Genomic DNA, 23,465 nt, shown 5'->3' with positions numbered 1-23,465 from the left:
TCCGCTGTAACAGGCATGGAATCTTCTGTCCTGGTGGTTGCTCCCTGGCTCCTCTGCCCTGGGGCCCTGCTAGCCTCAGGAGGGGGCAAGGGACCAAGGCAGATGGCCTCAGAGCAGCCTAGCAGGGGTAGGGAGGCCCCCAGGACTGAGGTCTTGGAATGGTCTGCTCTCACCAGCCCTTCCCAGCAGCTCTGGGCTGGGCAGTCAAAGCCCTTTCATTTGCAGTCAGCCCACAGCAACTGTAGTCCCAGGGACAGTGGAGCACTGAGCATCAGATGCAGAGGTCAGGGAGCAGGAGTGTCTGCTGGGAAGCCCCCCCACCTGGGTGGAAGTCCAGGTGCCCTAGGTGTCCTGGCCCTGGAGTCCAGATGTCCCTGCTATCCCAGGTCAGCTCTGCCCTCCCACCCACCGTGGGCTTTGCAGGGCACCCTGGAGGTCAAGAGGTTGTGCCCTCGTTTAGGTGGATGGAGGTTGGGGGTGGTGGTCGAATGGTGGCCCCTTAAGCGCTGTCCGGCGGGGACCTGTGGATGTGTCTTATTTGGAAACAGAGTCTTTGCAGATGTAACTAAAGCAAGGATTTTGGATAAGCTCATCTGGGATCAGGGTGGGTCTCAGAGCACAGGACAAGTGTCCTTATAATGTAGAACGGGCTCAGAGAGACACAGACAGAAGGAGAAGCCACAGGACATGGAGAAGGAGACAGGAGTGAGGTGTCTCCAGCCAAGGACCGCCAAGGATTGCCAGGAGCCACTAGAAGCTGGAGAGAGGCCTGGAACAAGTTCTCCCTCAGAGCCTCTGGGAGGAATCAACCTGCCAACACTTTGATTTCAGGCTTCTGGCCTCCAAGAGACTGTGAAAGAACAAATTCCTGTTGTTTGAAGGTACTGTTTGTGGTTGTTTGTTATAGCAGCCCAGGAAACTCACACAAGAGGGAAGGGGGAGGGGAGGAGGAGGGAAGGGGAGGGGGAAGAAAGGACAGGGAGGGAAAGAGGAGGAGGTTCTAGGACAAGGGGAGGAGGGAGGAAGGGAAGAAGAAGCGGGGAGGGGAGGAGAGGGAAGGGAAAGAGGAGGAGTTATAAGGGACAGTGTCAGCCTCTGGGGTTGTCTGGCTAGCATCTGCTCCCTCCATCTTTTTTATTAGTAGAACCACAGTTTGTTTGGGATAGAAATGACTCTGGCTAAAATGCTCACCTTCCTGGGCGGACCTTGCAGCTAGGAGTGACGTGTTGACCAAGATCTGGTCAATAAGATTCAAATGGAGGAGTTCTCGTCATGGCTCAGCAGACATGAATCTGACTAGTATCTATGAGGACTCAGGTTCGTCCCCTGGCCTCCCTCAGTGGGTTAAGGATCTGGTGTTGCTGTGAGCTGTGGTATAGGTTGCAGATGTGGCTCGGATCTGGTGTTACTGTGGCTGTGGCATAGGCTGGCAGCTATAGCTCCGATTCAACCTGGGAATCTCCATATGCTACAGGTAGAGACCAAAAAAAAAAAAAAAAAGGTTCAAATGGAATTTTCTGGGTGGAATTTCTGGGAAATGTGTCTAAAAGGCAACTGATCAGCTGGTATACGTGGATCTTTGTTTTGTTTTTTTCCTTTTATAGTCCTTCTCCCTTTCTCCTACCTGGAACTAGGACTCAATGTGTGGGGCTGGAGCAGCCATGGTATGACCATGAGGTTGAATGCCACACAGCAGGAAGGGGCAGGGGGAGAACTGGAATTCAAGTGAGGTGGGACTCTTGAGGACATCTACCAGCCCTTTGGATCTCATGTTCTGTGAGAAAAGCAAACCACAGTGCAGTTAGGTTATTTTAGGGTTTGTCAAGACTCTGAATTCTCCATCCAGAGAAGCAAGGGGGTGAGGGTGAGGAATAAGAGGACATTACAACCAGAAAGGCCAGGCTGCCTTCTCTGGCAAGTGGCCCTCAAACCCAGAGGACCCTGGCTGGCCATCCTGGGCCGAGAGGCTTCCAGGGAGGCAGATGTACCTGCCAGCTCCCTTGGAGACCCTTCAAATCTCCCCTGCCCCAGGAGAATCATTTCACACTTGGCCGACCCACTCCTTCCAGCACAGAAACCTGGGGTATGTAGGTGGCTGTGATTTTTCAACTTGGAAGGAAGTGTGGCTTGCAAGCTCCCAGCTTCTCTTTGAGTCACTGATTTCCATCTGCCACCGTGACTTAAGCCAATATTCCAAGAGGAAACAGCCTAAATGGAGAGACTGCCGGTCACAAGATAATCTGTGAGGAAGAGGCAGAGTGAAGGGAAGCAGGGGTGGGGGGTGGGTTGTCCTCACCAGCCAGCCCACCAGGTCACCCCTGGAACACAAGGCCGGCAGCCCAGAGGTGGGTCCCCATGGGGATAGGACAGGACAGGCTAGTTGGACTGACCCCTCCCCCACCAAACCACTAAGAACTTTAGATTTAAAACAACAGTTAACGACATCAATCATGAAAAAGCAGTAAGTGCCTGATAAGATGGGAAGAAATGACTAAGACCAACACCAAGGACCACGGGCGTCTGCGAGACTAGGGCTCACTTTTCCCCAGAGGATGCTCTGACCACTGCGGACCTGGGGGCACGGAGGGGAGGAAGTCAGAAGTCAGATGAACCAACACACAGTCTCCGAGAGGCCTGGGGATGCCCAGGCCTTAAACAGGGGTGGGAGGGGCTCCGCTGAAGAGCAGAGAAAGATCCTGCCTGTTCAGGCCTCCAAAGAGGCACAAATCCACAGCAAGCGCCACCAGGACAGGCTAGGAGGACAGAAACAGGGTGCTACCCTCAGATCAAAGAGGCCATCAGCATCCTTTCCTAAGCAGCCAGCAGGATCTCATAGGTTGCAGGAGAGAAATCCCTTGTCAGTGTCACCTGCAGGGCTCCAGGCAGTGTTCTTCCAGTGCCCGGCAGGCAACCTTGGAGGGCGACTTGGTGGAGGGGGGGGGGCGTGTGGGGCGGGTAGCCAGAGCAGTGAGCAGAACCCCCCGCTGGCCCCAGCTTCCCTCTTCCTCCCCCAATGAGAATTTAGGCTGATCGAACATGGCTGGCTATTCATTTTGATGATTACAAAGCGGAGATAAAAGCAAGAGCCCCGGGTTTGCCTTTGCAGATAGCATCACTCCCAGCTTCCGTTTTATCCACTCTCTCCAAACACAGTGGCTAATTTCATTACAGACAGGTCTTTTACGATTCCCTGGGGACCCAAACCAATAACACATTGTCAATAGCGGGAAGACGGACTGCCCTTCTGAAACTAGGAAATCATGAATATTTTGCAGGACACGGCAATACCTGTAAAATATATTCTCACAGAGACTAATATAGTATTTGATAAATCTTCATACATAATACTCGTGTTCAACTAATATGAATATTTATGGGGCCAAAGCATGGGAGATAAGGAATGACGGGAAATACCTGGCCAAATGGATTTCCTGACTCTTTCACTTTGTAAAGCAATGCGGGGCATGGAACAGTCCCCCCGTTGGCTCCTCGCAGGGGTAAGTGCCAATCTGCTGCAGATTTGGGCCTGATGGATGCTGGGGAGGAGGTATGGGGGACATTTGGATGTCCTGTCCCTTCGGTGGTGACCTGGCTTGGAGTGAAGCTGCCCAAGGGGGTCAGGGTGGCTGGGGCCTGACCCTCCCCAGGCCCACAGCATCTGGCTCCGATCCTGATTGCAGAATCTCCCGGGAAATGCTTGTCCCATGGGCCATCCCAGTTCTGAGGGTCACAGAAAGGAGGAGACCTTGGAGTACACACTCAAGTCCCCAGGGTGGTCTGGAGAGTGAGCCTGGCTCTGTGCCCGCAGCCCCACTGGGCAGGCACAGAGGGCGAGGCCCTTCCCTCGGCCTGCCTGCTGACCTCCTTGCCCACACCGGAGCCCCAGGACACAGTGCATAGCAGGTGCTCAGTAAGTGCTTGTGAATGAATGAAGGAAGGGGTGAATGGCCCTCTGCAGGGCTCCAGCTGAAGGAGGCAGAACTGGAGCTGGGGTGCTGCCTGCAAGCTCGTCCTAAAGACAGTGACCTGCCAGACAAGGACCGATGGACAAGAGTTCATGCTTGTCCCTGGGGACCCAAATCAATAATGCATTGTGAGTAGCAGGAAGATGGACTGCCCTACTAAAACTGGGAAGTCATGAATATTTTGCAGGACACAGCAATACCTGTAAAATAAATTCTCACGGAGGCTAATACATTATTTGATAAATCTTGAAAATATTGCAGTCCGGTCCCCTGGCTCAGTCAGTTTGGGATGTGTAACAAGTAGCACTGGCAGAGGGACATCACAGCAGACATTAGTTTCTCATGGTCCTGGAGGCTGGACGTCCAGATCAAGGCAGCAATTGGGGTCCTGATGAGAACCCCCTCCCTGGCCTGTAGACGGCAGCCTTCCTGCCAAGTCCTCAGTGGTCTCTCCTTGGTGTGTGCTCACAGTAAGAGAGAGAGACCCCATCCTCCTCTTGCAATGCCACTCGCCCCATCACGGGGGCCACCCTCATGACCTCTCCCCATCCAAAGCACGTCCCCAAGGCCCTGCTTCCTAACACCGTCCCACTGAGGTTAAGCCTTTCAACATAGGATTTTGGGGGACACAGCATTCCGCCCCTGAACCCCCAAATTCCTGTCCATCTCTCACACAAAATACATTCACCCCATCCCAACAGCCCCCAAAGCCTTAATCCGTTCTAGCATCACCTTGGAAGTCCAAAGTCAAGTCTTTTCTAAACATGTAGCAGCCATGTATGTGCCCTCAGATCCAAGCCCTGCAGGGCAAAGCTGGAGGGCACATGGCACTCCCCCAGGGAACTGAGCTGCCAGGCTGGGGGCAGAGTCCAATTTCTCGTCTTGTTCCTGGTCCAGCCCCTGTCCCCTCCCCCAGCCCACCCCAAATAAAGCCTGACATATTTGAGTTGGTTCTGCTCTAGGCTGGAGCCAAGCTACCAAAATTCAAACTCCGCTTACCACGTCCTTGCTTTGGGCAAAATACCCAGGCTTTGTGTGCCTGCATATGAAGGGGACAGCCCCCCTCCCTGGGATGTTGTGGGGCTGACAGACAGCGTGGGTGACACTCAGGATGATGAGGCCTATGTTCTCTGCCCTTTGGGCGACACACACGGTCAGCTATCTCCTGACACAGGGGCTGTCTGTATTTCTTTGCTGTGTGGGTCTCCCCTGCCCAGGTTTAGCATCCCCGCGGCTCCCACCAAGACATGAGAGTCATGGGTCCATTGTCAAGTGCCTCTGCGGAGATCCAAGGGCAGAGTGGTGGCGGGTACACCTGGACATGGGCAGGTGTTTGTGACCACAGACACGGAGGGCAGAGGAGGGGACAAAGAGCCAAGGGTCGGCAGAAGGAAGACCAGCTAGGGGCCAGGCGGTCTAATGGGGCAGAGGATGGCTATAGGCTCCAATCTGTAGAACCACTGCTCCCAGGCCCAGCATCTCAGGCTGTGTGGGCAGCACTGGCTGCTGAATCGGGACAGATCAGACCAGCCGTGCCCATCCCTGGATGCACCCTCAGAGTCACCCTCCATGGCTCCAAGTTCACTGAACATAGCCTGTGGCTGCCTGGCTCCTCCACAAAGCTGGGGTGAAGGCAGACCAGGAAGGCGGGTGGGAAACCTGTGGGAACTGCCCCCCGCCAGGAGCTTCCCCAGAATCCCCAGAGGCCCCTCCAGTCAAAGGGCCCCCCCAACTGGGGGCAGAGTCCTGGTCCAGGAAGAGCTGTTTTTCCAGAGGGAGGTGGGCTGCAGAGTGATGATACCTGGTCTAAGTGGCCTTGACTGCAGACAGTCAGTCCCTGCTTCCAGAGTCCTTCTGACCCCAAAGGCCCCCAGGTCAGGGACAGGGAGGCCTTCCAGTGGCTGGCAGGACCTTGGAAGCGAGAAGATGGAGAAGGCCTAGAACTTGGCCGTGTGATTTCTGCAGGACTCAAAACCACGTGTCTCTTCCCTGGACAGCTCTCTGGAGGTCTGGACGCACTCACTGTCCCTTCCCCACCAGATGCCAGGAGTCTGTTCTGATGCCTGCAGCCCTAGAAAGGACCTTTCCAGGGTAGTGCCCAGTCTCTGTGTCTCTGCCCCAAGTGGGGCACACCTGAAAGCCATGTGTCAGCCCCACACCTGTGCCAGTCCAACTGTCCATCTCCACAAGGGTGCCCTGGGGCCCGACCCACCTTCCTGGCCTTCGGTCCTCCTCCAGCCTGTCCAGACACCTCCCTCCTTTTCTCACCTTTGCTCCTTCCACAGGGTCTCCTCCCGTATTCATCCATCCATCAGTCATCCACATGTCCATCATCCATCACTGGTCCCCTACCCACCCATCCACCTGTCTACGCAAATATCCTTCCTCCCTCCCCCCACCCATCCATAAACCCATCCAGTGAACAAATATTTATTGAGAAACTGTTATGTGTTGGGCATCATGATACCCGTCAGTCTAAGTTCTGCTTCATTTCAATTCTTTCCCTTGCATTGTCTCTGCTCACATTTCTGAGCACCTGCTCTATGTCAGGCACTTTCACAGGCATTATCTTGTCCAGTCTTCTCAAAATCCTACCATGGAAGGATGATCAACTTCCCCATTTCACAGATGGGAAGAGCACGGCTCGGGGAGAGGAACTGACCTGCCAAAGTCACCCAGTTGGGGTTTGGACCCAGATCCTTCCAACTCCAAAGGGAAGCTCCAAACTCCTCCCCTTCCAAGCCCTACTGACCTTCTGCACAACCATCAACATGGTCCTCTCTCTACAATGACTCACTGCCTTAAAGAACAGATGGTGCCATGCAGGTGCCTCCCTCCTACCTGGCTATAAATTCTCAGGGAAAGGCACCCAGGCCCCAAGCTCTGGGCACACCTTCCTGCGCTCTGCACGACAGATCATGTTCTGTGAATAAAGTGTGAATTGGATTAGACCAGCTTCCTGATTGCCCTTCTCCAGCTTCCCTGGAAGCCTGGGGCTCATGCGTTCTTCAGCAGGGGTAAGGCTGCAGCAGAAGGGGAAGCCCAAGGGCTGGTCTGGTGGAGATGGGCTGGAAGGGTCAGGGGACTGCAGACAAGCAGAAATGGGAGTCAGCGCCATCCAGGTCAGCTGAGATGTTCCTACTGGGCAAGAACTATGTGCCAGGCATTGCCCTGAAACCTCTCATGCTCCTCTTCGCTTCTCACAGCAACACTGAGAGATAATTACCATCCCATCCCATTTTACAGGCAAAGAAACTGAGGAGCCGGGCTGTGAAGTAAGCTGCCCAAGGCTGCAAGGAGCAGGGCTGCTCACCCGGGCCTCTTGGCTCTGCAGCCGCATTTCAGCTGCCATGCTCTGCCCCCACCAAGGATGATCAGCTTGTTTGCTTCCCTGTGTCTGCTGCTAAGTGCCCAGGCACACAGAATATTAATGCACTTCCCACAATCTGCTCAAATAGTGTGAAAATTGTCCCTTGCATAACCCAGGCACTTTCTGTTATTTTCTTACTCTGAAATAAAATCAAGGCTGGCTGGGTTTCCGATGGGGGTGTTGCAGACAGAGTTGGTTTGACCAAGTGATTCTGTTAAAGGTAAAAGTGGTCTTTTTCCTGTAGGAGGCAGGAGGTATAAGCCCTCACCACTGAGATGACCAAGCTGATGTTTTCCCTGCGCCTCCCCAGGGAGGTGGTCCAGGGCAGGGACCCTGGTGCCAGTGTGCCTGGGTCCAAATCCCACTGTCAGAGGGCCCAGAGGGCTTGGCCCTGGTCTCCTCGTTGGTGAGCCAAGGATGCAGAAATTCTTTCCTGCACAATCTTCTGTGGAACACCACACATGGTCACGGATCTCAGGTCTCAGCGTGACATGTCCATCTGGGTTATTGTCACCATCCAGTGACAATGAAACATCTCAGAATGATTGCCAACCCACAGCTAGAACCATGCTGGGGCCCCAAGCACCCCTGTCCTGGGGTCTCACACAGACATGTGAGGGCTGCGAGAGTGTCAGAGCGGGAAGGAGGGCAGCCCTTCACCCCGAAAATCCTCTCCAAGAGGCGGCAACATTTTCAGGGTGGAGGTAAGGGACAGTGGATATGACAATGCCAGAGAAGATTCAACGTCCAAGGAGGAGGCACAGCTGGCCAGCTGGGTCCTGCCTCAACATCCCCCCATTCCCTGAAAAGACCTGTGGGTGAACGGCCTTGGGAGGGAGTAGAGGCAGGAGACCAGCCCCCTCGGGGCTGGGAGGTTACAAGGCCCTCAGCACCCTCTCCCAGTCTCCTGCCTGCCCTGCAAGAGGGTCTACATCTGGTAGCCACCAAACATCTACCTCCACCTTCCAGTCCAGGGGTTCTCAGGACACCAGACCCGGTGTCCCCATTCATAGCACACATTCTGTAATGCCTCCCGCTCTGACATAGAATGTAGATAATACATAACAAGACATATACTTTCTTTTTAAAAATACACTGAATAGCTGTTTTTAAAGGAAAGGAATGGAGTTCCCGCAGTGGCGCAATGGGATCAGCAGCATCTTGGGGGCGCTGGGATGCAGGTTCAATCCCTGGCCCGGCACAGTGGGTTAAGGATCTGGCATTGGTCAAAGCTGCAGCTCACATCTGATCCCTGGCCTGGGAACTCCATAAGCCACAGGGTGGCCAAAAAATAAAAATAAAACAAAAAGTAAAATAAAATAAAATAAAATAAGGAAGGAAGGATAGAGGGAGGGAGGGAGGAGGAAGGAAAATGATTTTGCACTTCTCTACCTAAGCTGATGACTTTATTTCCTGCCTCCCTGAGAAAATGGAAGCAAAGAACACCCCAGCTTCCATCCCCAACCCCAGCTCACCTGCTGTCCCCCAGCCCCAGATGCTGGCCTGGGCTGGGAGGAGCTGTCCGATGTGCTGACCCTGCCTCCCACTGGCATCTCACCCTCTCACTGGCTCCAGGATGGCACAAGCACCTTCCACCTTATTCCTAAGAATAACACCCTCTGCCTGCCCCACCTCTTTCCAGGTCCAACCTCCTTTTACTGGTCGTCAGCTGAGGGAGGAGGGGCCCCCAGGGGACATTTGGCAATACGTGGAGACTTTGGTGGTTGTCCCAACTGGGAGGGGATGCTACTGGCATCAGGTGGGTGGAGGCCAGGGATGCTGCTCCTGCTCCACACCCCACATTGCATGGCAGCCCCACCACTGACAATTATCCAGCCCCACCATCCACAGTGCTCGACAGCAGGGCCCCATGCTTGCCGCCTCTAATTTCACCCTTCTCCCACCTAAATGGACTCTGTCCAGGTCACCCTGTGGAGCCAGAAGTCATCCCTCAGTGCTCACAGCATGTGACACTGGGCAGTGCTGGTCCTCCTGACTCCTAGGATGAGACACTGGCCTGCCTCGCCTCCCCTCCAGGCTGCTCCTTCTCATCTTCTGGCAGAGTCTCCCGGCTCAGGGCTTGACCAACCAACCTGTCTCTTTTCCATCTACACCCACTCCTGGTCTAAGTGAGATCAGAAAGCTGGGTTTCAAGCTGGGGGCTCAACGATATCCTCCTAAAAGTTGCAGGCTGAAGTCCTAATCCCCAATGTGACTGTATCTGGAGATTGACCTCTGGGAGGTAATTAAGGTTAAATGAGATCCCTGAGGGGTGGGGGGCTCTAATGCAGTAGGACCTTTGGCCTTACAGAGGGAGAGACACCAGGAATTCATGTGCGCAGGGAAGAAACCATCTGCAACCCAGGAGGGAGGTCTCCCCAGAAACCTGCCATGCCAGCCCCTGTTGCTTAAGCTGAGGTGCTTCAGTGTGAGCCTCCAGCACAGCTCGGTACCCCGACTGGTTTTCTTCCAGTGCACACGGCATGCTCTGCCTCAGGGCCTTTGCACTTGCAGGGGTCTGGAGCTCTTCCCCAGATTTCTGCCTGTCACAGCCCCTCCTTCTTTCAGTCTTCACCTAAAAGTCACGCCCTTTTCCCCCACACATACCTTATCCCCACAACTTTATTTGCCCCCTAACATATATCTGTATTCAGTCATCTGTGCAGTTTGCTTACTGTGATTGGCAGAATCACCCCCCCCCAAAAAAAAGGTGTTCACATCCCAGCCCCCTAGACCCAGAGAATCTCAGTTTATATTGCAGAGAGAACAGAAATTGCTCACCAGCTGACTTTGAGCTGGATTATCCTGGTGGGCCAGTTTAACAGCCCTTAAAAGTGGAAGAGAGGGAGTTCCTGTTGTGGCTCAGTGGTTAACGAATCCGACTAGGAACCATGATGATGTGGGTTTGATTCCTGGCCTCACTCAGTGGGTTAAGGATCCGGCGTTGCTGTGAGCTGTGGTGTAGGTCACAGACGTGGCTCGGATCTGGCGTTGCTGTGGCTCTGGTATAGGCCGGCAGCTACAGCTCCGATTAGACCCCTAGCCTGGGAACCTCCACAGGTGTGGCCCTAGAAAAAAACAAAAAAAAAAAAAGCAGAAGAGGGAAGTGGAGAGGAGAGTGGGGGTGATGTGACTTTGGGAGGATGGCACAGAGAGGCCAATTTGGAGATGGCAGGAGGGCTGAACACCCAGAAAGGGCAAGAAAACAGATTCTCCTGGAGCTTCTGTAGGGCACCTTCTCTGAGGACACCTGGGAGACTTGTATCAGACTCCTGACCTGCAAGAGGCCAGAAAGAAGACCTTCATCACACACCTCTATGCTCGTGCTGTATTCTTGGACTGAGGTGTCTGAGAGAACCAGTATTTCTATGAATTCCATTATCTTCCTGTGAACAGCATGGCCATATTGCACCTGCCCGTTAAGAGCATTAACTTGTTATATATAAACATCTAAAATATACTACAGGAGTTCCTGTTGTGGCGCAGTGGAAACAATCCAACTAGGAACCATGAGGTTGCAGGTTTGATCCCTGGCCTTGCTCAGTGGGTTAAGGATCCAGCGTTGCTGTGAGCTGTGGTGTAGGTTGCAGATGCAGCTTGGATCCCGTGTTGCTGTGGCTGTGGTGTAGGCCGGCGGCTACAGCCCTGATTAGACCCCTAGCCTGGGAACCTCCATATGCCCCGGGTGTGGCCTTAAAAAGAAAAAAGACAATAAATAAATAAATAAATAAACAAATAAATAAATATAAATACAATCTTGGTAAACTTGCATTGATATTTCTTCCTTTCTTTTTTTTTTTTTGCCAAGCCTCCAGCACATGGAAATTCCCTGGCCAGAGATCACACCGAAACCATGCCACAGTAGTGACAACACCAGACCTCTTAACCCATCTAGCCGCCAGGGAACTCCTCTTCCATTTTTTACATATATGAACAAGCCTGAGCCCCTCCCCATCTCCAACCAGGAGTCCCCCAGCCCACAGCAAGTCAGTCCACACACAGTTAGGGTGGTCAGGACCTCCTCCCATCATCCGAGCCACTGGCATCTGTTCGCCCGGGTACCAGCTCCATGTCTGGCTCTGGGCACAGCTGCCCCTCCAGCTTTGCAGCCAAAGCTTCACTTCTAACCAGGGTGAGCGAGCTGAGGGAGGAAGAGGGGCTGCTCTGGGCTCGCAGAGGCAACCGGAGTCGGGAGCAAGGACCCACGGCAGGCCTGGCACCTAGTAGATCTCATTATTTCTCTGGCACACTGCCACAGCTTGAGACAGCATTTTAAAGAACAATTGTACTTGGGCTCATTTACTTAAAAATCAAATGCCAGGGGAGTTCCCGTTGTGGCTCAGCAGTAACAAACCTGACTAGTATCCATGAGAACATGGGTTCAATCCCTAGACTGGCTCAGTGGGTTAAGGACCCCATGTTGCTGCAGCTGTGGTGTAGACTGGCAGCTGTAGTTCTGATTCGACCCCTAGGGTGGGAACTTCCATATGCCACAAGTGAGGCCCTACAAAGAAGGGGAAAAAAAACCCAGCTGTGAGTCCCTTGTGACCTTGTGGCCTCTGGTGTTGTTGCTGCAGTGGCTCAGGTCACTGCTGTGGCATGGGTTTGATCCCTGGCCCAGGAACTTCCACATGCAGTGGGTGCGTCCAAAAAATAAAAAGTAAAAAACCCAAACCAGCTGGACAGAGGCACAGATTTCCACAGTTGCAGATGAGTCCAAGCATTCCTGGCATGCAGAACACCGAAAGTATCACCCCCTCCCTGAGCACACAGCCCCACGTCCTCCCTAGGGACCTGTCCGCACCACCACCCTCCCCCACTCCTGCACAGAAGACTTCTCCTCCGTCACTCTTCACTCATGCCCTCTGCCCACTCCCCTGACCCCATACCCCTCCCCATGCCCTCACAGCTCATTCCCATCTCAGGTCAATCATCAGAGCCCCCTGACCACCCTCTGAAGCAGTATCCCCACGGACACAGGCACTTGTCCTTTCATGGTCTGGAGGTCAGATGTCTGAACTCAGAGTGTCAAGGCTGCTCCCTCCAGAGGCCCTAGGGGAGGGTCCTTCCTGCCCCTTCCAGTCTCCTGAGCTGCTGGTAGCCCTGCTGCTCCCTGGTTTGTAAATGCATTGCCCCCCAACTCTGACTTTCCCCTTCTGGGTCTGTCTCTCCTTGTCCTATAAGGATACCACTGTCCTTAAAAGTCACTGGGGGAGTTCCCATTGTGGCTCAGTGGTAATGAACCTGACTAGGATCCATGAGGGTGTGGGTTTGAGCCCTGGCCTCGATCAGGGGATTAAGGATCTGATGTAGTGAGCTGTGGTGTGGGCCAGCAGCTATAGCTCCGATTCAACCCCTAGCGGGGGAAATTTGATGTGCCACAGGTGCAGCCCTCAAAAGACCAAAAAAAAAAAGTCATTAGATTTAGGGCCCACCTCACTCAAGTGCAACCTCATCTGCAAAGACCCCCAACCTCCAAGCAGGGTCACATGCTGAGGTTCCAGGAAGACATGAATTAGTGGGGAAGCTATTCAAGCCACACTCCTCCTAAACCAGGGCCTCTTCTCCCCATCTGCTGTCTCACTCTACCTCTTCATGGCCTTTCTCCCTGTCTGGAGTCACCTTGTTCACATGACTCATTGGTCACCTGCCTCCCTCCCCTGCACATCAGCCCTAAGAGGCAGGGATCTGAGCCTCCTTCGTTCCTGTATCCTGACTCAGCATCAGGAGCACATGAGGAGTGAATAGCACAGGGACAAAGGAAAAGCATCAGCTTTCGGAGGACTTTCCAAGGACCTACCTCTTCGTGAACTGGCCTCGCCTCTCCCTCCTTCAATGCCTGGCTGCCCTTCCTTCAAAGGTACCCATGCTTTTGGGAGATGTTGACCAAGCTGTTCCAAGACCTGGATCCCATCTGGTTTTGTCCTCGGTGGGACATCGGATATGGAAATGTACGGAGACTTATTTTTTATTGAATTTCCAGCCAACGAAGGATAAACTGTCCTTTCAGAGAATAATGCCAAACCTTTGAAATATGCAGATTGCTGAGCTGAATTGTAAATGCAATCACTTAGCCCCAGCACACTCCCAAGACGGGGATCACCACCTGCATGAATTATTCCTAGAAGTGCGGGGCCCACTGAATTTGCAGACACAAGCCTCTGGGTGCAGCAGCCCTGGTGAGGTCTGCTTCCTGCAAGGGAATTATGCGAGGGGTGTTTATCTCAGGGTGAAGCACCCTTGTGCCCCCAGATGCAAAGGTCCAGGCCTGCACAGTGCTAACCTCTGTGTCCAAAGTGGCCTCAGCTGTTCTGATTCACTGGTGGTCGGATGGGGTCAGAGCCAGACCAGCAGGCAGAAGAGCACAGGCAAAGAGGGGGAAAAAAGCAAAACCAACACGCTTTTAATCTTCTCAGGGTGAGTGAAATGTAATTGCAGGCGGCTCCAACGGAGGAGAACGGAAAAGGCGATTTGTGTCAAACACCCCAGTGGGCCGTGGCTGGCGAGAGGCTGGGGCTCTGGTTGGGAGCACCAACTATTTTTTCACTTTCTATAGTAAATCAACAACAGTTGGGGAGGTGTGAGACGGCTGGGGGGCGGGGGTGGGGAGGAGGCCAGCCAATGAATGACGGAGGTGGATGGGGAGGGTGGAGGCCAGCCAATGAATGACCCAGGGTTGGGCAGGGGCGCGGGTGGGAGGTGGGGGGAGGACTGCCAACCAATGAAATGCTGCCATTTTGAAGCAAGACCTGCCAGGACCCGTGATTAAATTTCGAACAAACTGCGGCTATTTTTTTGGCCCCGGTGACTTGGACTGTTGGGATCAGCAATGTAGGACGTTTTAACTCATACAGCAGATTCGAGGAGGATGGAGATTGATGAACTTGAGCTGGAAAGGCCCCGGAACCAGCGGGGAGCTACTTCTGGAATAAAACTTCCAAGGACTAGGGAGAGCTTTCTAATGAAACGCACATGCCCTGCAAGTGGAATATCTTAGACGTACTCAAAATGGAACGGTTTATGCGTAGAAGAGGCTTGGAAGTCCCTCATGAGGAACTGGAACCTTATAGGCACACAGGGCTCTGGGAGGCTGGATGGGTTGGGACAGGCACCCTACAGAGGCAAAGATGCCCAGAACTTTTGGTGCTCTCAGATTCCCTCCTCCCTGAGGCTCTTCTGCAAGATGCACCCATCAATCCCACTCATTCTTTTGTCACTCAGACAGCATTGATGAGGCATCCTGCCTTTTCCCCAGGTGTGAGAGGGTGTTTGCTGTCCTCACCATGGCTTGTGCTCTGGTGTGACATTTGAACCCAGAGAGATCAAAGAGGGTGGAACATCTTGGGGTACCTCCCAAAATTAAGCTTCTCAGCTGTGATACCTGCTTGCCCCTAAAGCAAGCACCGAGGGGACGATGGCTACACTGTCCCCTCTGCAGGCCCAGGGTCCAAGGCAAACGTGGGGTGGCCTTCTGATGTTCGCTCTCCACACTTCCCCTTCCCTGATCCCGTGGCCTCCCCGTCCCAGATCAAATAGGTTTCTATCATTAAAATTCAAGCAAAACAACAATAAAAAGAGAGTTCCCATTGTGGCTCAGCTGTAACGAACCCAACTAGTATCCAAGAGGATGAGGGTTCGATCCCTGACCTTGTTCAGTGGGTCAGGCTGTGTTGCCGTGGCTCTGATGCAGGCTGGCAGCTGCAGCTCCAGTGTGACCGCTACCCTGGGAATTTCCACATGCACGGTTGCAGCCCTAAAAAGCAAAAAATAAATAAATAAATAAAAAATAAAACCTCAAAGAGTTCCCACTGTGGCACAATGGGGTTGGCAGCATCTTGGGAACACTGTGACATAGGTTCGATCTCGGGCCTGGCATGGTGGGTTAACGATCAGGCATTGCTACAGCTATGGCTTAGATCACAACTGCAGCTGGGATCTGATCCTTGCCCCAGGAGCTCCAAATGCTATGGGGCAGGCAAAAACAAAAATGAAAAAAACCCTTGAGATGCTTAGACTACAGGGAGGATTTCAACTTCCTGATCCGAAATCTAGGACCCCACTCTGGCTGATGCAGCCTCAGGTACACACACTGCTTAGCAACCAGACAGCCCACCTCCCCACCCCCCACCCCCACTCCCCCACTCCCAGTACTGCCCTCTCAGGCCAAGGCTCTTCTGCAGACCTGGGCTTCCCAAAGTGTGGGGTCAGGACCCTGGCAGGACCACCACTCTGCACAGGCTGGTTGGCAGAAAAAGGACACAATGTTGAATGACATTGACTCCCACCATGAGACTTATTCCCTTGTAAAGTCCATCTCAATCTTTGGATTTCTTCAAGGAGAAAGTCTTGATTTCATGCTAATATATCCCCCTTTCCATTGAGAGTCTCCCCTTTAACAAAGAGAGTGCAGGCCTCTGGATCTGAGCCTCTGGTGATAGCTGTGTCACAGTGGAATTAAATAGCATGATTTAAGGTTTTTTTTGTGGGGGTGTGCATTTTTTTTATAGCTGCACCCATGGCATATGGAAGTTCTGAGGCTAGGGGTCAAATCAGAGCTATAGCTGCTGGCCTGCACCACAGCCACAGCAGCTCAGGATCCAAGCCTGGTCTGTGACCTACATCACAGCTCACAGCAATGCCGGATCCTTAACTCACTGAGCGAGGCCAGGGGTTGAACCTGCATCCTCATGGATACTAGTCTGATATGTTTCTGCTGTGCCATGATGGGAACTCCCAAAATAAATAGCATGATTTTGCATGATTTTGCTTTCATTGCATTCATTCTCATAGTCACCTCCTGCTTATGGGAACCCTGGTGATTTGCAATTATCTTTTAAAAGAAATTTATTCTAAACAAAAACAATCAATTGTTTAGAGAAAGAGCCACTTGCTGGCTCACCCAACAAATACCTGCAGAGTACTAACTACATTCCAGGTACCCCCCTAGACCCTTGGCATTGGAGCAGTGACTACAACAGACAAAAAGTCCCACCCTCAGAGGAACAATAGGACAGGTATTGTGCACAAATGTGGTTAAAACAGTACCAGTCCGATATGAATTTCTTTAGTTTGAGAGAGAGCAGAGTCATTAAATACCTTTTCCCCACGAAGGGGGAAGTAGCTTTGGCAGAGCCTGCAGGAGGCGGCCAGACCCCCAGATGTCTAAGACCATCATCTAATAGACCTCAAATGGACCTTCTGTTATCTGAACTTAAACTTTTTCTTGGCTGCATCTGTGGCATGTGGAAGTCCCTGGCCCAGAAAGTGAATTAGAGCCACAGCCGTAACCATAGCCACCAAAGTGACAATGCAGGATCCTTAACCAGCAGAGCAACCAGGGAACTCCCTTAACTTAAACCTTTTTTTTTTTTTCAGTCTCACCTATGGCATATGGAAGTTCCCAGGCTAGGGGTTGAATCGGAGCTATAGCTGCAGGCCTATGCCATGGCCACAGCAACTCAAGATCCAAGCCATGTCTTCGACCTATACCACAGCTCACAGCAACGCCAGATCCTTACTTAACCCATTGAGCGAGGCCAGGGATGGAACCCACATCCTCATGGATACTAGTTGGGCTCATAACCCACTGAACCACAACTGGAACTCCCCCTTAACTTAAACTTTTGCTAAATGCAGAAATGTACGTCATTCTGAAGCAAGCAAGCTTTTAGCATGCCACCAGTAACTAACTTTCTTTCTTTCTTTCTTTTCTTTTTTTTTGCTTTTTAGGGCTATACCTGCAGCATATGGAAGTTTCCAGGTAAGGGGTCGAATCGTAGCTGTAGCTGCAGCCTACACCACAGCCACAGCAACGAAGCATCTGAGCCACAACTGCAACCTATGCCACAGTTCATGGCAATGCCGGATCCTTAACTCACAGCCAGGGATAGAACCCACATCCTCATGGATAATAGTCTGGTTCATTATTGCTGAGCCACGATGGGAACTCCCACCAGTAACTTTCTAAACAACCTCAGGTAAATCCTGCTCTGGCCCTCATCTTTTCCATCTATACAATGGGCCCATGGCTTTGACCTCTGACTCTAAGGGAGGCTCAAGTTAGAATGATGGCACATGAATGAATGAATTTTAGAAATTACCTTCCTCAAAAGCAACCAACCCACCCAAACTGAAACCTCCCCATCCCATCTTTAGCTTCCAATTTGGCCTCCATTCCTAAAGGGTCCTAAGAAAGCAGAAAGACTTGAACATGCAATCAGCTGAATGGGACTTTCTTTCCCTTCTTCTCATTAAGCTTAGAGGTTCGCCAAAGCCACCTTCATAAGACTTCCTATGCCAATCACAGGCACAGAACCAGGGATGCTGTACTTGCTGTGTAACTTAAGATATTCCGAAGGTTGGGTTTTTTTTATACACGTTTTTTTTCTTGCCTTGAGCACTGAATTTAGAAGCAAACTCTCATGCACATACAGGATGTAACCACATCACATTTCCTTAAAGGGTATTTTCCCCCAGGTCCTGTGAATTTGAATCTACACACACCACTTAGTTAAGCCTTGACTGAGGGCAACAAGACATCCCAAGTAAAGGTGACTGGACCAGCTAATGAAAGGGTAGGGGGAGAACAGGGGAGAATGTCCTGCTTCTGGACCCTGCTCCCTGGGGAAAACCCTTCCTTCTCATCAGCTCGAAGACAGGAGAGGTGTATCTAGGAAGCAGCCGAGACAAAGGAAATATAGGTAATAAATCATTTGTGCTTGGGTTTCTCTCTCTCCTTTCTAAACTCAGCTGAGGAGTTCCTGTTGTGGCTCAGTGGTAACAAACCCGACTGGTATCCATGAAGATGCAGGTTCGAGTCCTGGCCTTGCTCACTGGGTTAAGAATCCAGCATTGCAGTGAGCTGCAGTGTAGGTCACAGACAGGGCTCAGATCTGACATTGCTGTGGCTGTGGTGTAGGCTGGCAGCTGGAGCTCTGATTTGACCCCTAGCCTGGAGACTTCCATATGCTGCAGGTGCAGCCCTAAGAAAACAAAACGAAACAAAAAAAAAAACTCAGCTGAATTCATATCCAGTAGACACTTCCAAGAATTCATTTCACAGTTCTTGGATCTAAATCACAGCAGGCAATAGTGCAAAGGGCGCTTAAAGGCTTCCCTCCTCTGGGAAGCATCCTCCTTTCTGTTCCTCAACATCTTTAACACAGGAATCCATGCCAGTTTGAAGGGGTGAGCATTGTTTTCCAATGGCTTCTTGGTTGTTGCTGCTCTTTGTTTTTGCTTTGGAAGTTTTCAGGCCAGGGATGAAACCTGAGCCACAGCAGTGACAATGCCAGATCCTTAACCCTCTGCACCACCAGGGAACTCCTCCAATGGCTTCTTATGAACTAAGGTCAAGCCTCCTTCTGTACTATTCTCTCTTTAAGGACCAACCTGGGATAGGAGTTAGATTGGGGCGCACTTGTCATTGCCAGGGACAAATACTGAATGACCCCTGGGTAAGACACAGACCAAGCACATGGCCTAAGAGAGGGATGCAAGACAGACTCATCAATGAGAGTACGGGGTGGTGGGGTAGACAGAGAGAGAGAGAGGAGGGTGGAAGAATAGCTGGAGGAAGGGATGGGTAGAAAAAGGAGAAGGAGAGAGGGAAATTGAGGAGGTGGAAGAGATTTGGTGAAGGGAGGAAGGAGAAAGGATTTTTAAAAAAAGAAAGGAGAAAACAGCTGGAAGAGAAGTAGGAACAAAGAAGAGAGGGAGAGGGAGGAGGGAGAAGGCAGGAGAAGGGAGAGGGGAGAGGCTGGGGTGGGGCTGACATTCCTCTGTCCCCAGACACTTCATCCTCCATCTCCCATCAGGAAACTAGGTTGAAGGTCCTGGCTTTTTCTGCCTCCGAGAATCCTGGCTCCCTCTCCCCTTGAAGGGTGGCGGGGAGAGAACGGCTCATGGTGCTGAGCTGGCCGTCATGATGTTACACAATCGGACGTGCTGCCAATGTTTTTATATAATCCTCCAGTTCTCCCCATAAAACAGACCATAACACCCTGGCAAATACACTTCAATAAAGCTGTGTGCTATTACAGGGCACACTGCCTTCCGGGAGATGAATCACCGCCGGAATGGTCAAGTGGCAGTTGAACTAAACTTTTCTCCCCTCGTGGCTTCAGCTGAATAGGACAGATCAGAAAAGCCACGAAACCCACCTAAAGTACCTTCTGGGGGAAAACCAGGAGTTCAGGGATGGTGAGAAGGTGCTTGGGAAGTCAGAGGATGCTCTGCTCTCCTGGAGCAGGGTGGGCAAGGCTGCAGACAACTCCTGCATCCTGGGTGTCATCAAGCCTCAGGTTCAGAGCTGCTGCTCAGAGGCCGGCTGGGCTTCCAGAAGGAAACCCCCAGGCGCGCCCCCCACATAGGGCCAGGCAGAAAAGCCCCTCCTGTGCCAGCCGGCTTCCAGATACCTCCTGCCAGAGCCTGTTACTGACGCTTCCTGGGGAGCGTTGCTGAGGCTGCCAATGCGGAACCCAGAATAGCACAGGACAGAAGGGAAAAGCCCACTAATGAGGTAAACACAAACTTTCCTCCTTCCTCCTTGTACCTCAGCACAGAGTGAGCTGAGAGAGCAGCAGTCGCTTTATTCTGCTCCTCTGCATCCTAAAGTGGAAAATCGCTCCTCCCCACCCCCACCCCCACCAGCTGCGCATTGGCCCTGACCCCCCTTGACTCCGACGCTGACTCTAGGGGTGATCCACACCTGCTGGGGATGAAACAAGGAGTCCACCAAAGAGCTGGGCTTCCCGTAGAAGCTTCCAAGGACTCCAGGCTCCCAGGCACCACCGCCCAAGGTTCATCTAAGTAATTAATACCTGCCAAGCCCCTGCTGGGCCCTTGCCTCTATTTGTCCCCAAGTCACAGGTTCACAATCTCACGCCTGGTCCACAACACTTTACAGAGGAGCCTTGAACATCCCCAGGATCCTTGGGCATCCCCAGGACAGGAGGCTGAACAGGCCCAGTGGTTGAAGGCGCCTTTCTCATTTAAAGAACATTTGAAGAACACTTCTCATGGGCAGCACACCATCCCACTCTCTCCACTTCTTCGCAGAGGGAGGGGGCTGGGTCCAGGCTAAGCCCTGATGCCCCCACAGCCCCTGGGGCAGCACAGCAGGCCCCCTCCCTCTTGGACCTGGTGCTGCCTGTTCTCAACACAACCTCTAGAAGTTCTCTCATGTCCCCCTGGGGAACAAGATGCAGTCCCCTCATGTGACTGGTGGATGTCCAGCGTCCGCTGGACGAGTGAATGAGTAAGTGCTCATCCAGGCCAGCGCCCTCCGGCCACAGGGAGCCCTCATCCCTACATGCCTCCTGTCCGATCCCAGCCCTGATTGGCCATCAGGCCCCTGGGGTCCGCTGAGGTTCCAGTGACTGGGACACAGTGCAGCGTCCCAAGCAAGGGGACAATTCCCTCCCTGCCACCCCCTCGGCCCAGCCCCTTTGTCCCTAGGGGGTCGCTGGCTCAGCTCACCATTCAGCTGGTTGTAGACTACCTCCTCCAGGTGGTCGAGGCGCTGGAGGATGGCTTCGCGCTCCGCCAGCGCGCCCACCTTGGCGTGCCGGCTGCGCAGCCGGCGGTCGGCGCTGCGCACGATCTGCACTAGCCCCTCTGAGCGGTCCTGCAGGCGGCAGTACACGGAGAAGAGAATGATGCCCACGAACACCAGGATGTTGACCGTCAGCAAAGTTTTGATCTTCCTGGCCACCGCCATGAACGCGGTTGGAAGATGGGGGCTGCCTCACCCGCGGGGCATCCCCGTGGGCCCGGCGGCCACAGGAGCCTCCGCTTGGCCCGCTGCTTCGGGGACCATGAGCCAGCCCAGCTAGCCGCGGGCTGGGGGCTGCTGGCCGGGGGTGCTAAGGGTGGGGGAGCTGCGGGCGCGGGGTCTGTGGGCGAGGGGCCTGCGGGCCGGGGGCTACAGGCAGGGGCTGCAGGCGGGTGCTGCGGGCCAGCTGCGCGCTCGGCCGCCTGCGCCCGGGAGCTGTCCCTTCAGCACCACCCGCGCCCGCTCAGCGTGCCCCTCCGCCTCCCGGGTTCCCCACGCTCAGGGGCTGCCCGGGGCCACTGGCGCAGGGGGCATCCAGCATCCTCCGCAGAGGGGCGCGGCCCCGTCTCGGGGGCGGCGGGGCGGGCCTGGGCGCCGGGAGAAGCAAGGGATGCGCGGGCCGGCGGGCGCTCGACTGGCGTGCGAATCCTGCCCACCCCGCAGCCACGGCGCCGGTGCGGAGTGACGCGGCCGCCCAGCTCATCAGCATGCACGCGGGGCCCCGAGCCTGCCCCCGCAGGCCCGCCCCTCCGGGACCGCCCCCTCCGGGACCACCTCCACCTCACCCCACCCCTCTGGGCGCTTGGTCCCACGTGCGCTCCCCGGCTGGGCGGGGCCTCTCGCTCTGGGGACCCAGACCAAGGGCATCCCGGCGGACGCGGCGGGGGCGGAGCGCACGAACAGTCTCTCTCCACACCCCCTCCCCAGACTCGGACACACCCCAAACTTGACTAACCGAAGCGTGGGCTTGGGGAGTGCCAGGTCAAGGCTGTGTAGTCTGCGTGGATAGGCGGGGGTGGGGAGTCTTTGTAAGGAGAGGAGGAAGCAGTAGGGTCAAAGCCACCTTGGTGGTCTGTCTCCCTCTTCCCTAGGTCAAAGTGAATCAACTCCCGGCCTCCCTTCCCTTCCCCCATCTGGGGCTGAGGGCTGGGAAGGGCTGAGTTCAGGGGTTGGCGGACAGGGCTTTAGAATCAATGCTACCACGCCCTCGGATGGAAAAGGCACAGACCCCTGGGCGCCAGGTGCTCCAGACCTCAGGGGAGACCTGGCTGACCCCGCCTCCACCCCCACCTCTAATCTAGCCCCAAACCCTCATTTTATAGATGAGACAGCCGGGGTCCAAAAGGGGAAGACCTACCCCGGTGTTGGAACCTGAGCTCGCAGAAGGCAGAGGGTTCCACTTCAAGCTGTATCCCCAGTGCCTGACAGTTGTGCTCAGTAAATCTTTGTTGAATGAATAAATGCGGGAACATTAAGAGCTGGATTTGTGCTGCTCCCTCACTCTACAGAGATGAAGAAGATAACACCCTCAGGTTTCAGGGAGCTTTGGCGTGTGTGTGCATGTGTGCACTTATGTAAGCCTATACGCATGTGTGTCTCTGCGTGTGCATTTGTGTATCCATATGTGTGCATGTCCACGATTGCATGTGTGTGTGTGTCCATGTAGGCATTTGTGTGCATGTGTCTGTGTGTGTGTGTATGCACACAGTATGACTGTATAGGGGGACTTTGGGGTCTTCTGGCTCTTAGTCCAGCACTTTTTGCATATACATTTCTTGACCTCAGGCATACCAGTTTATCCAGATTGGAGGTTTTATGCCCCTTAGTAGTTTCTCTTGGGTGCTGAAGAACCCATTTCTCCTCTCCCTCCTCAAAACTTTCTTTCTTTCTTTTTTTTTTTTTTGTCTTTTCTGGGGCAGCACCTGTGGCATATGGAGGTTCCCAGGCTAGGGGTCCAATCAGAGCTGTAGCCGGCCTACTCCAGAGCCACAGAAACACCAGATCCAAGCCACGTCTTCAACCTACACCACAGCCACGGCAATGCCAGATCCTTAACCCACTGAGCAAGGCCAGAGATCGAACTCAAAACCTCATGGTTCCTAATCAGTTTTGTTAACCACTGAGCCACAACAGGCACTCCAAAACTTTCTTTATCAGAACATTTGTCTTAAATCCAGAGGACCACCACAGGAAGGACCCAAACATTGGGACTTGATGCCAGCTGTCTACAGAGTGCTCTGCCATATAAAACACTTGTTCTGAGAGGAAGCTGGGATTCAGCTTTTTTTTTTTTTTTTGTCTTTTTTGCTATTTCTTGGGCCGCTCCCACGGCATATGGAGGTTCCCAGGCTAGGGGTCGAATTGGAGCTGTAGCCACTGGCCTACGCCAGAGCCACAGCAACGTGGGATCTGAGCCACGTCTGCAACCTACACCACAGCTCACGGCAACGCCGGATCGTTAACCCACTGAGCGAGGGCAGGGACCGAATCCGCAACCTCATGGTTCCTAGTCGGATTCATTAACCACTGCGCCATGATGGGAACTCCGGATTCAGCTTTTAATCATCATTCGGGA

General features: G+C 53.4%; 1 protein-coding gene across 1 annotated transcript in view; it reads right to left on the bottom strand.

The window, feature by feature from the left end:
* The window catches only part of GALNT9 (polypeptide N-acetylgalactosaminyltransferase 9), a 110,097-nt gene extending 88,618 nt beyond the window's left edge, over positions 1-21,479 (bottom strand). Inside the window, exons 1-2 of the mRNA XM_047761974.1 lie at positions 21,246-21,479; positions 20,815-21,215 (exon numbers count right to left, since the gene is read on the bottom strand). Of these exons, the coding sequence (XP_047617930.1) occupies positions 20,815-21,055 (241 nt within the window). The 5' untranslated portion in view covers positions 21,056-21,215; positions 21,246-21,479. The remainder of the gene's footprint in view (positions 1-20,814; positions 21,216-21,245) is intronic.
* Between the last annotated feature and the right edge of the window lie 1,986 nt (positions 21,480-23,465).

The sequence above is a fragment of the Phacochoerus africanus genome, chromosome 15 (assembly GCF_016906955.1).
Source record: "Phacochoerus africanus isolate WHEZ1 chromosome 15, ROS_Pafr_v1, whole genome shotgun sequence".
NCBI classification, from domain to species: Eukaryota; Metazoa; Chordata; class Mammalia; order Artiodactyla; family Suidae; genus Phacochoerus; species Phacochoerus africanus.
Note: the sequence above shows the minus strand (reverse complement) of the source record. Positions and strands in the feature narration are given on the sequence as shown.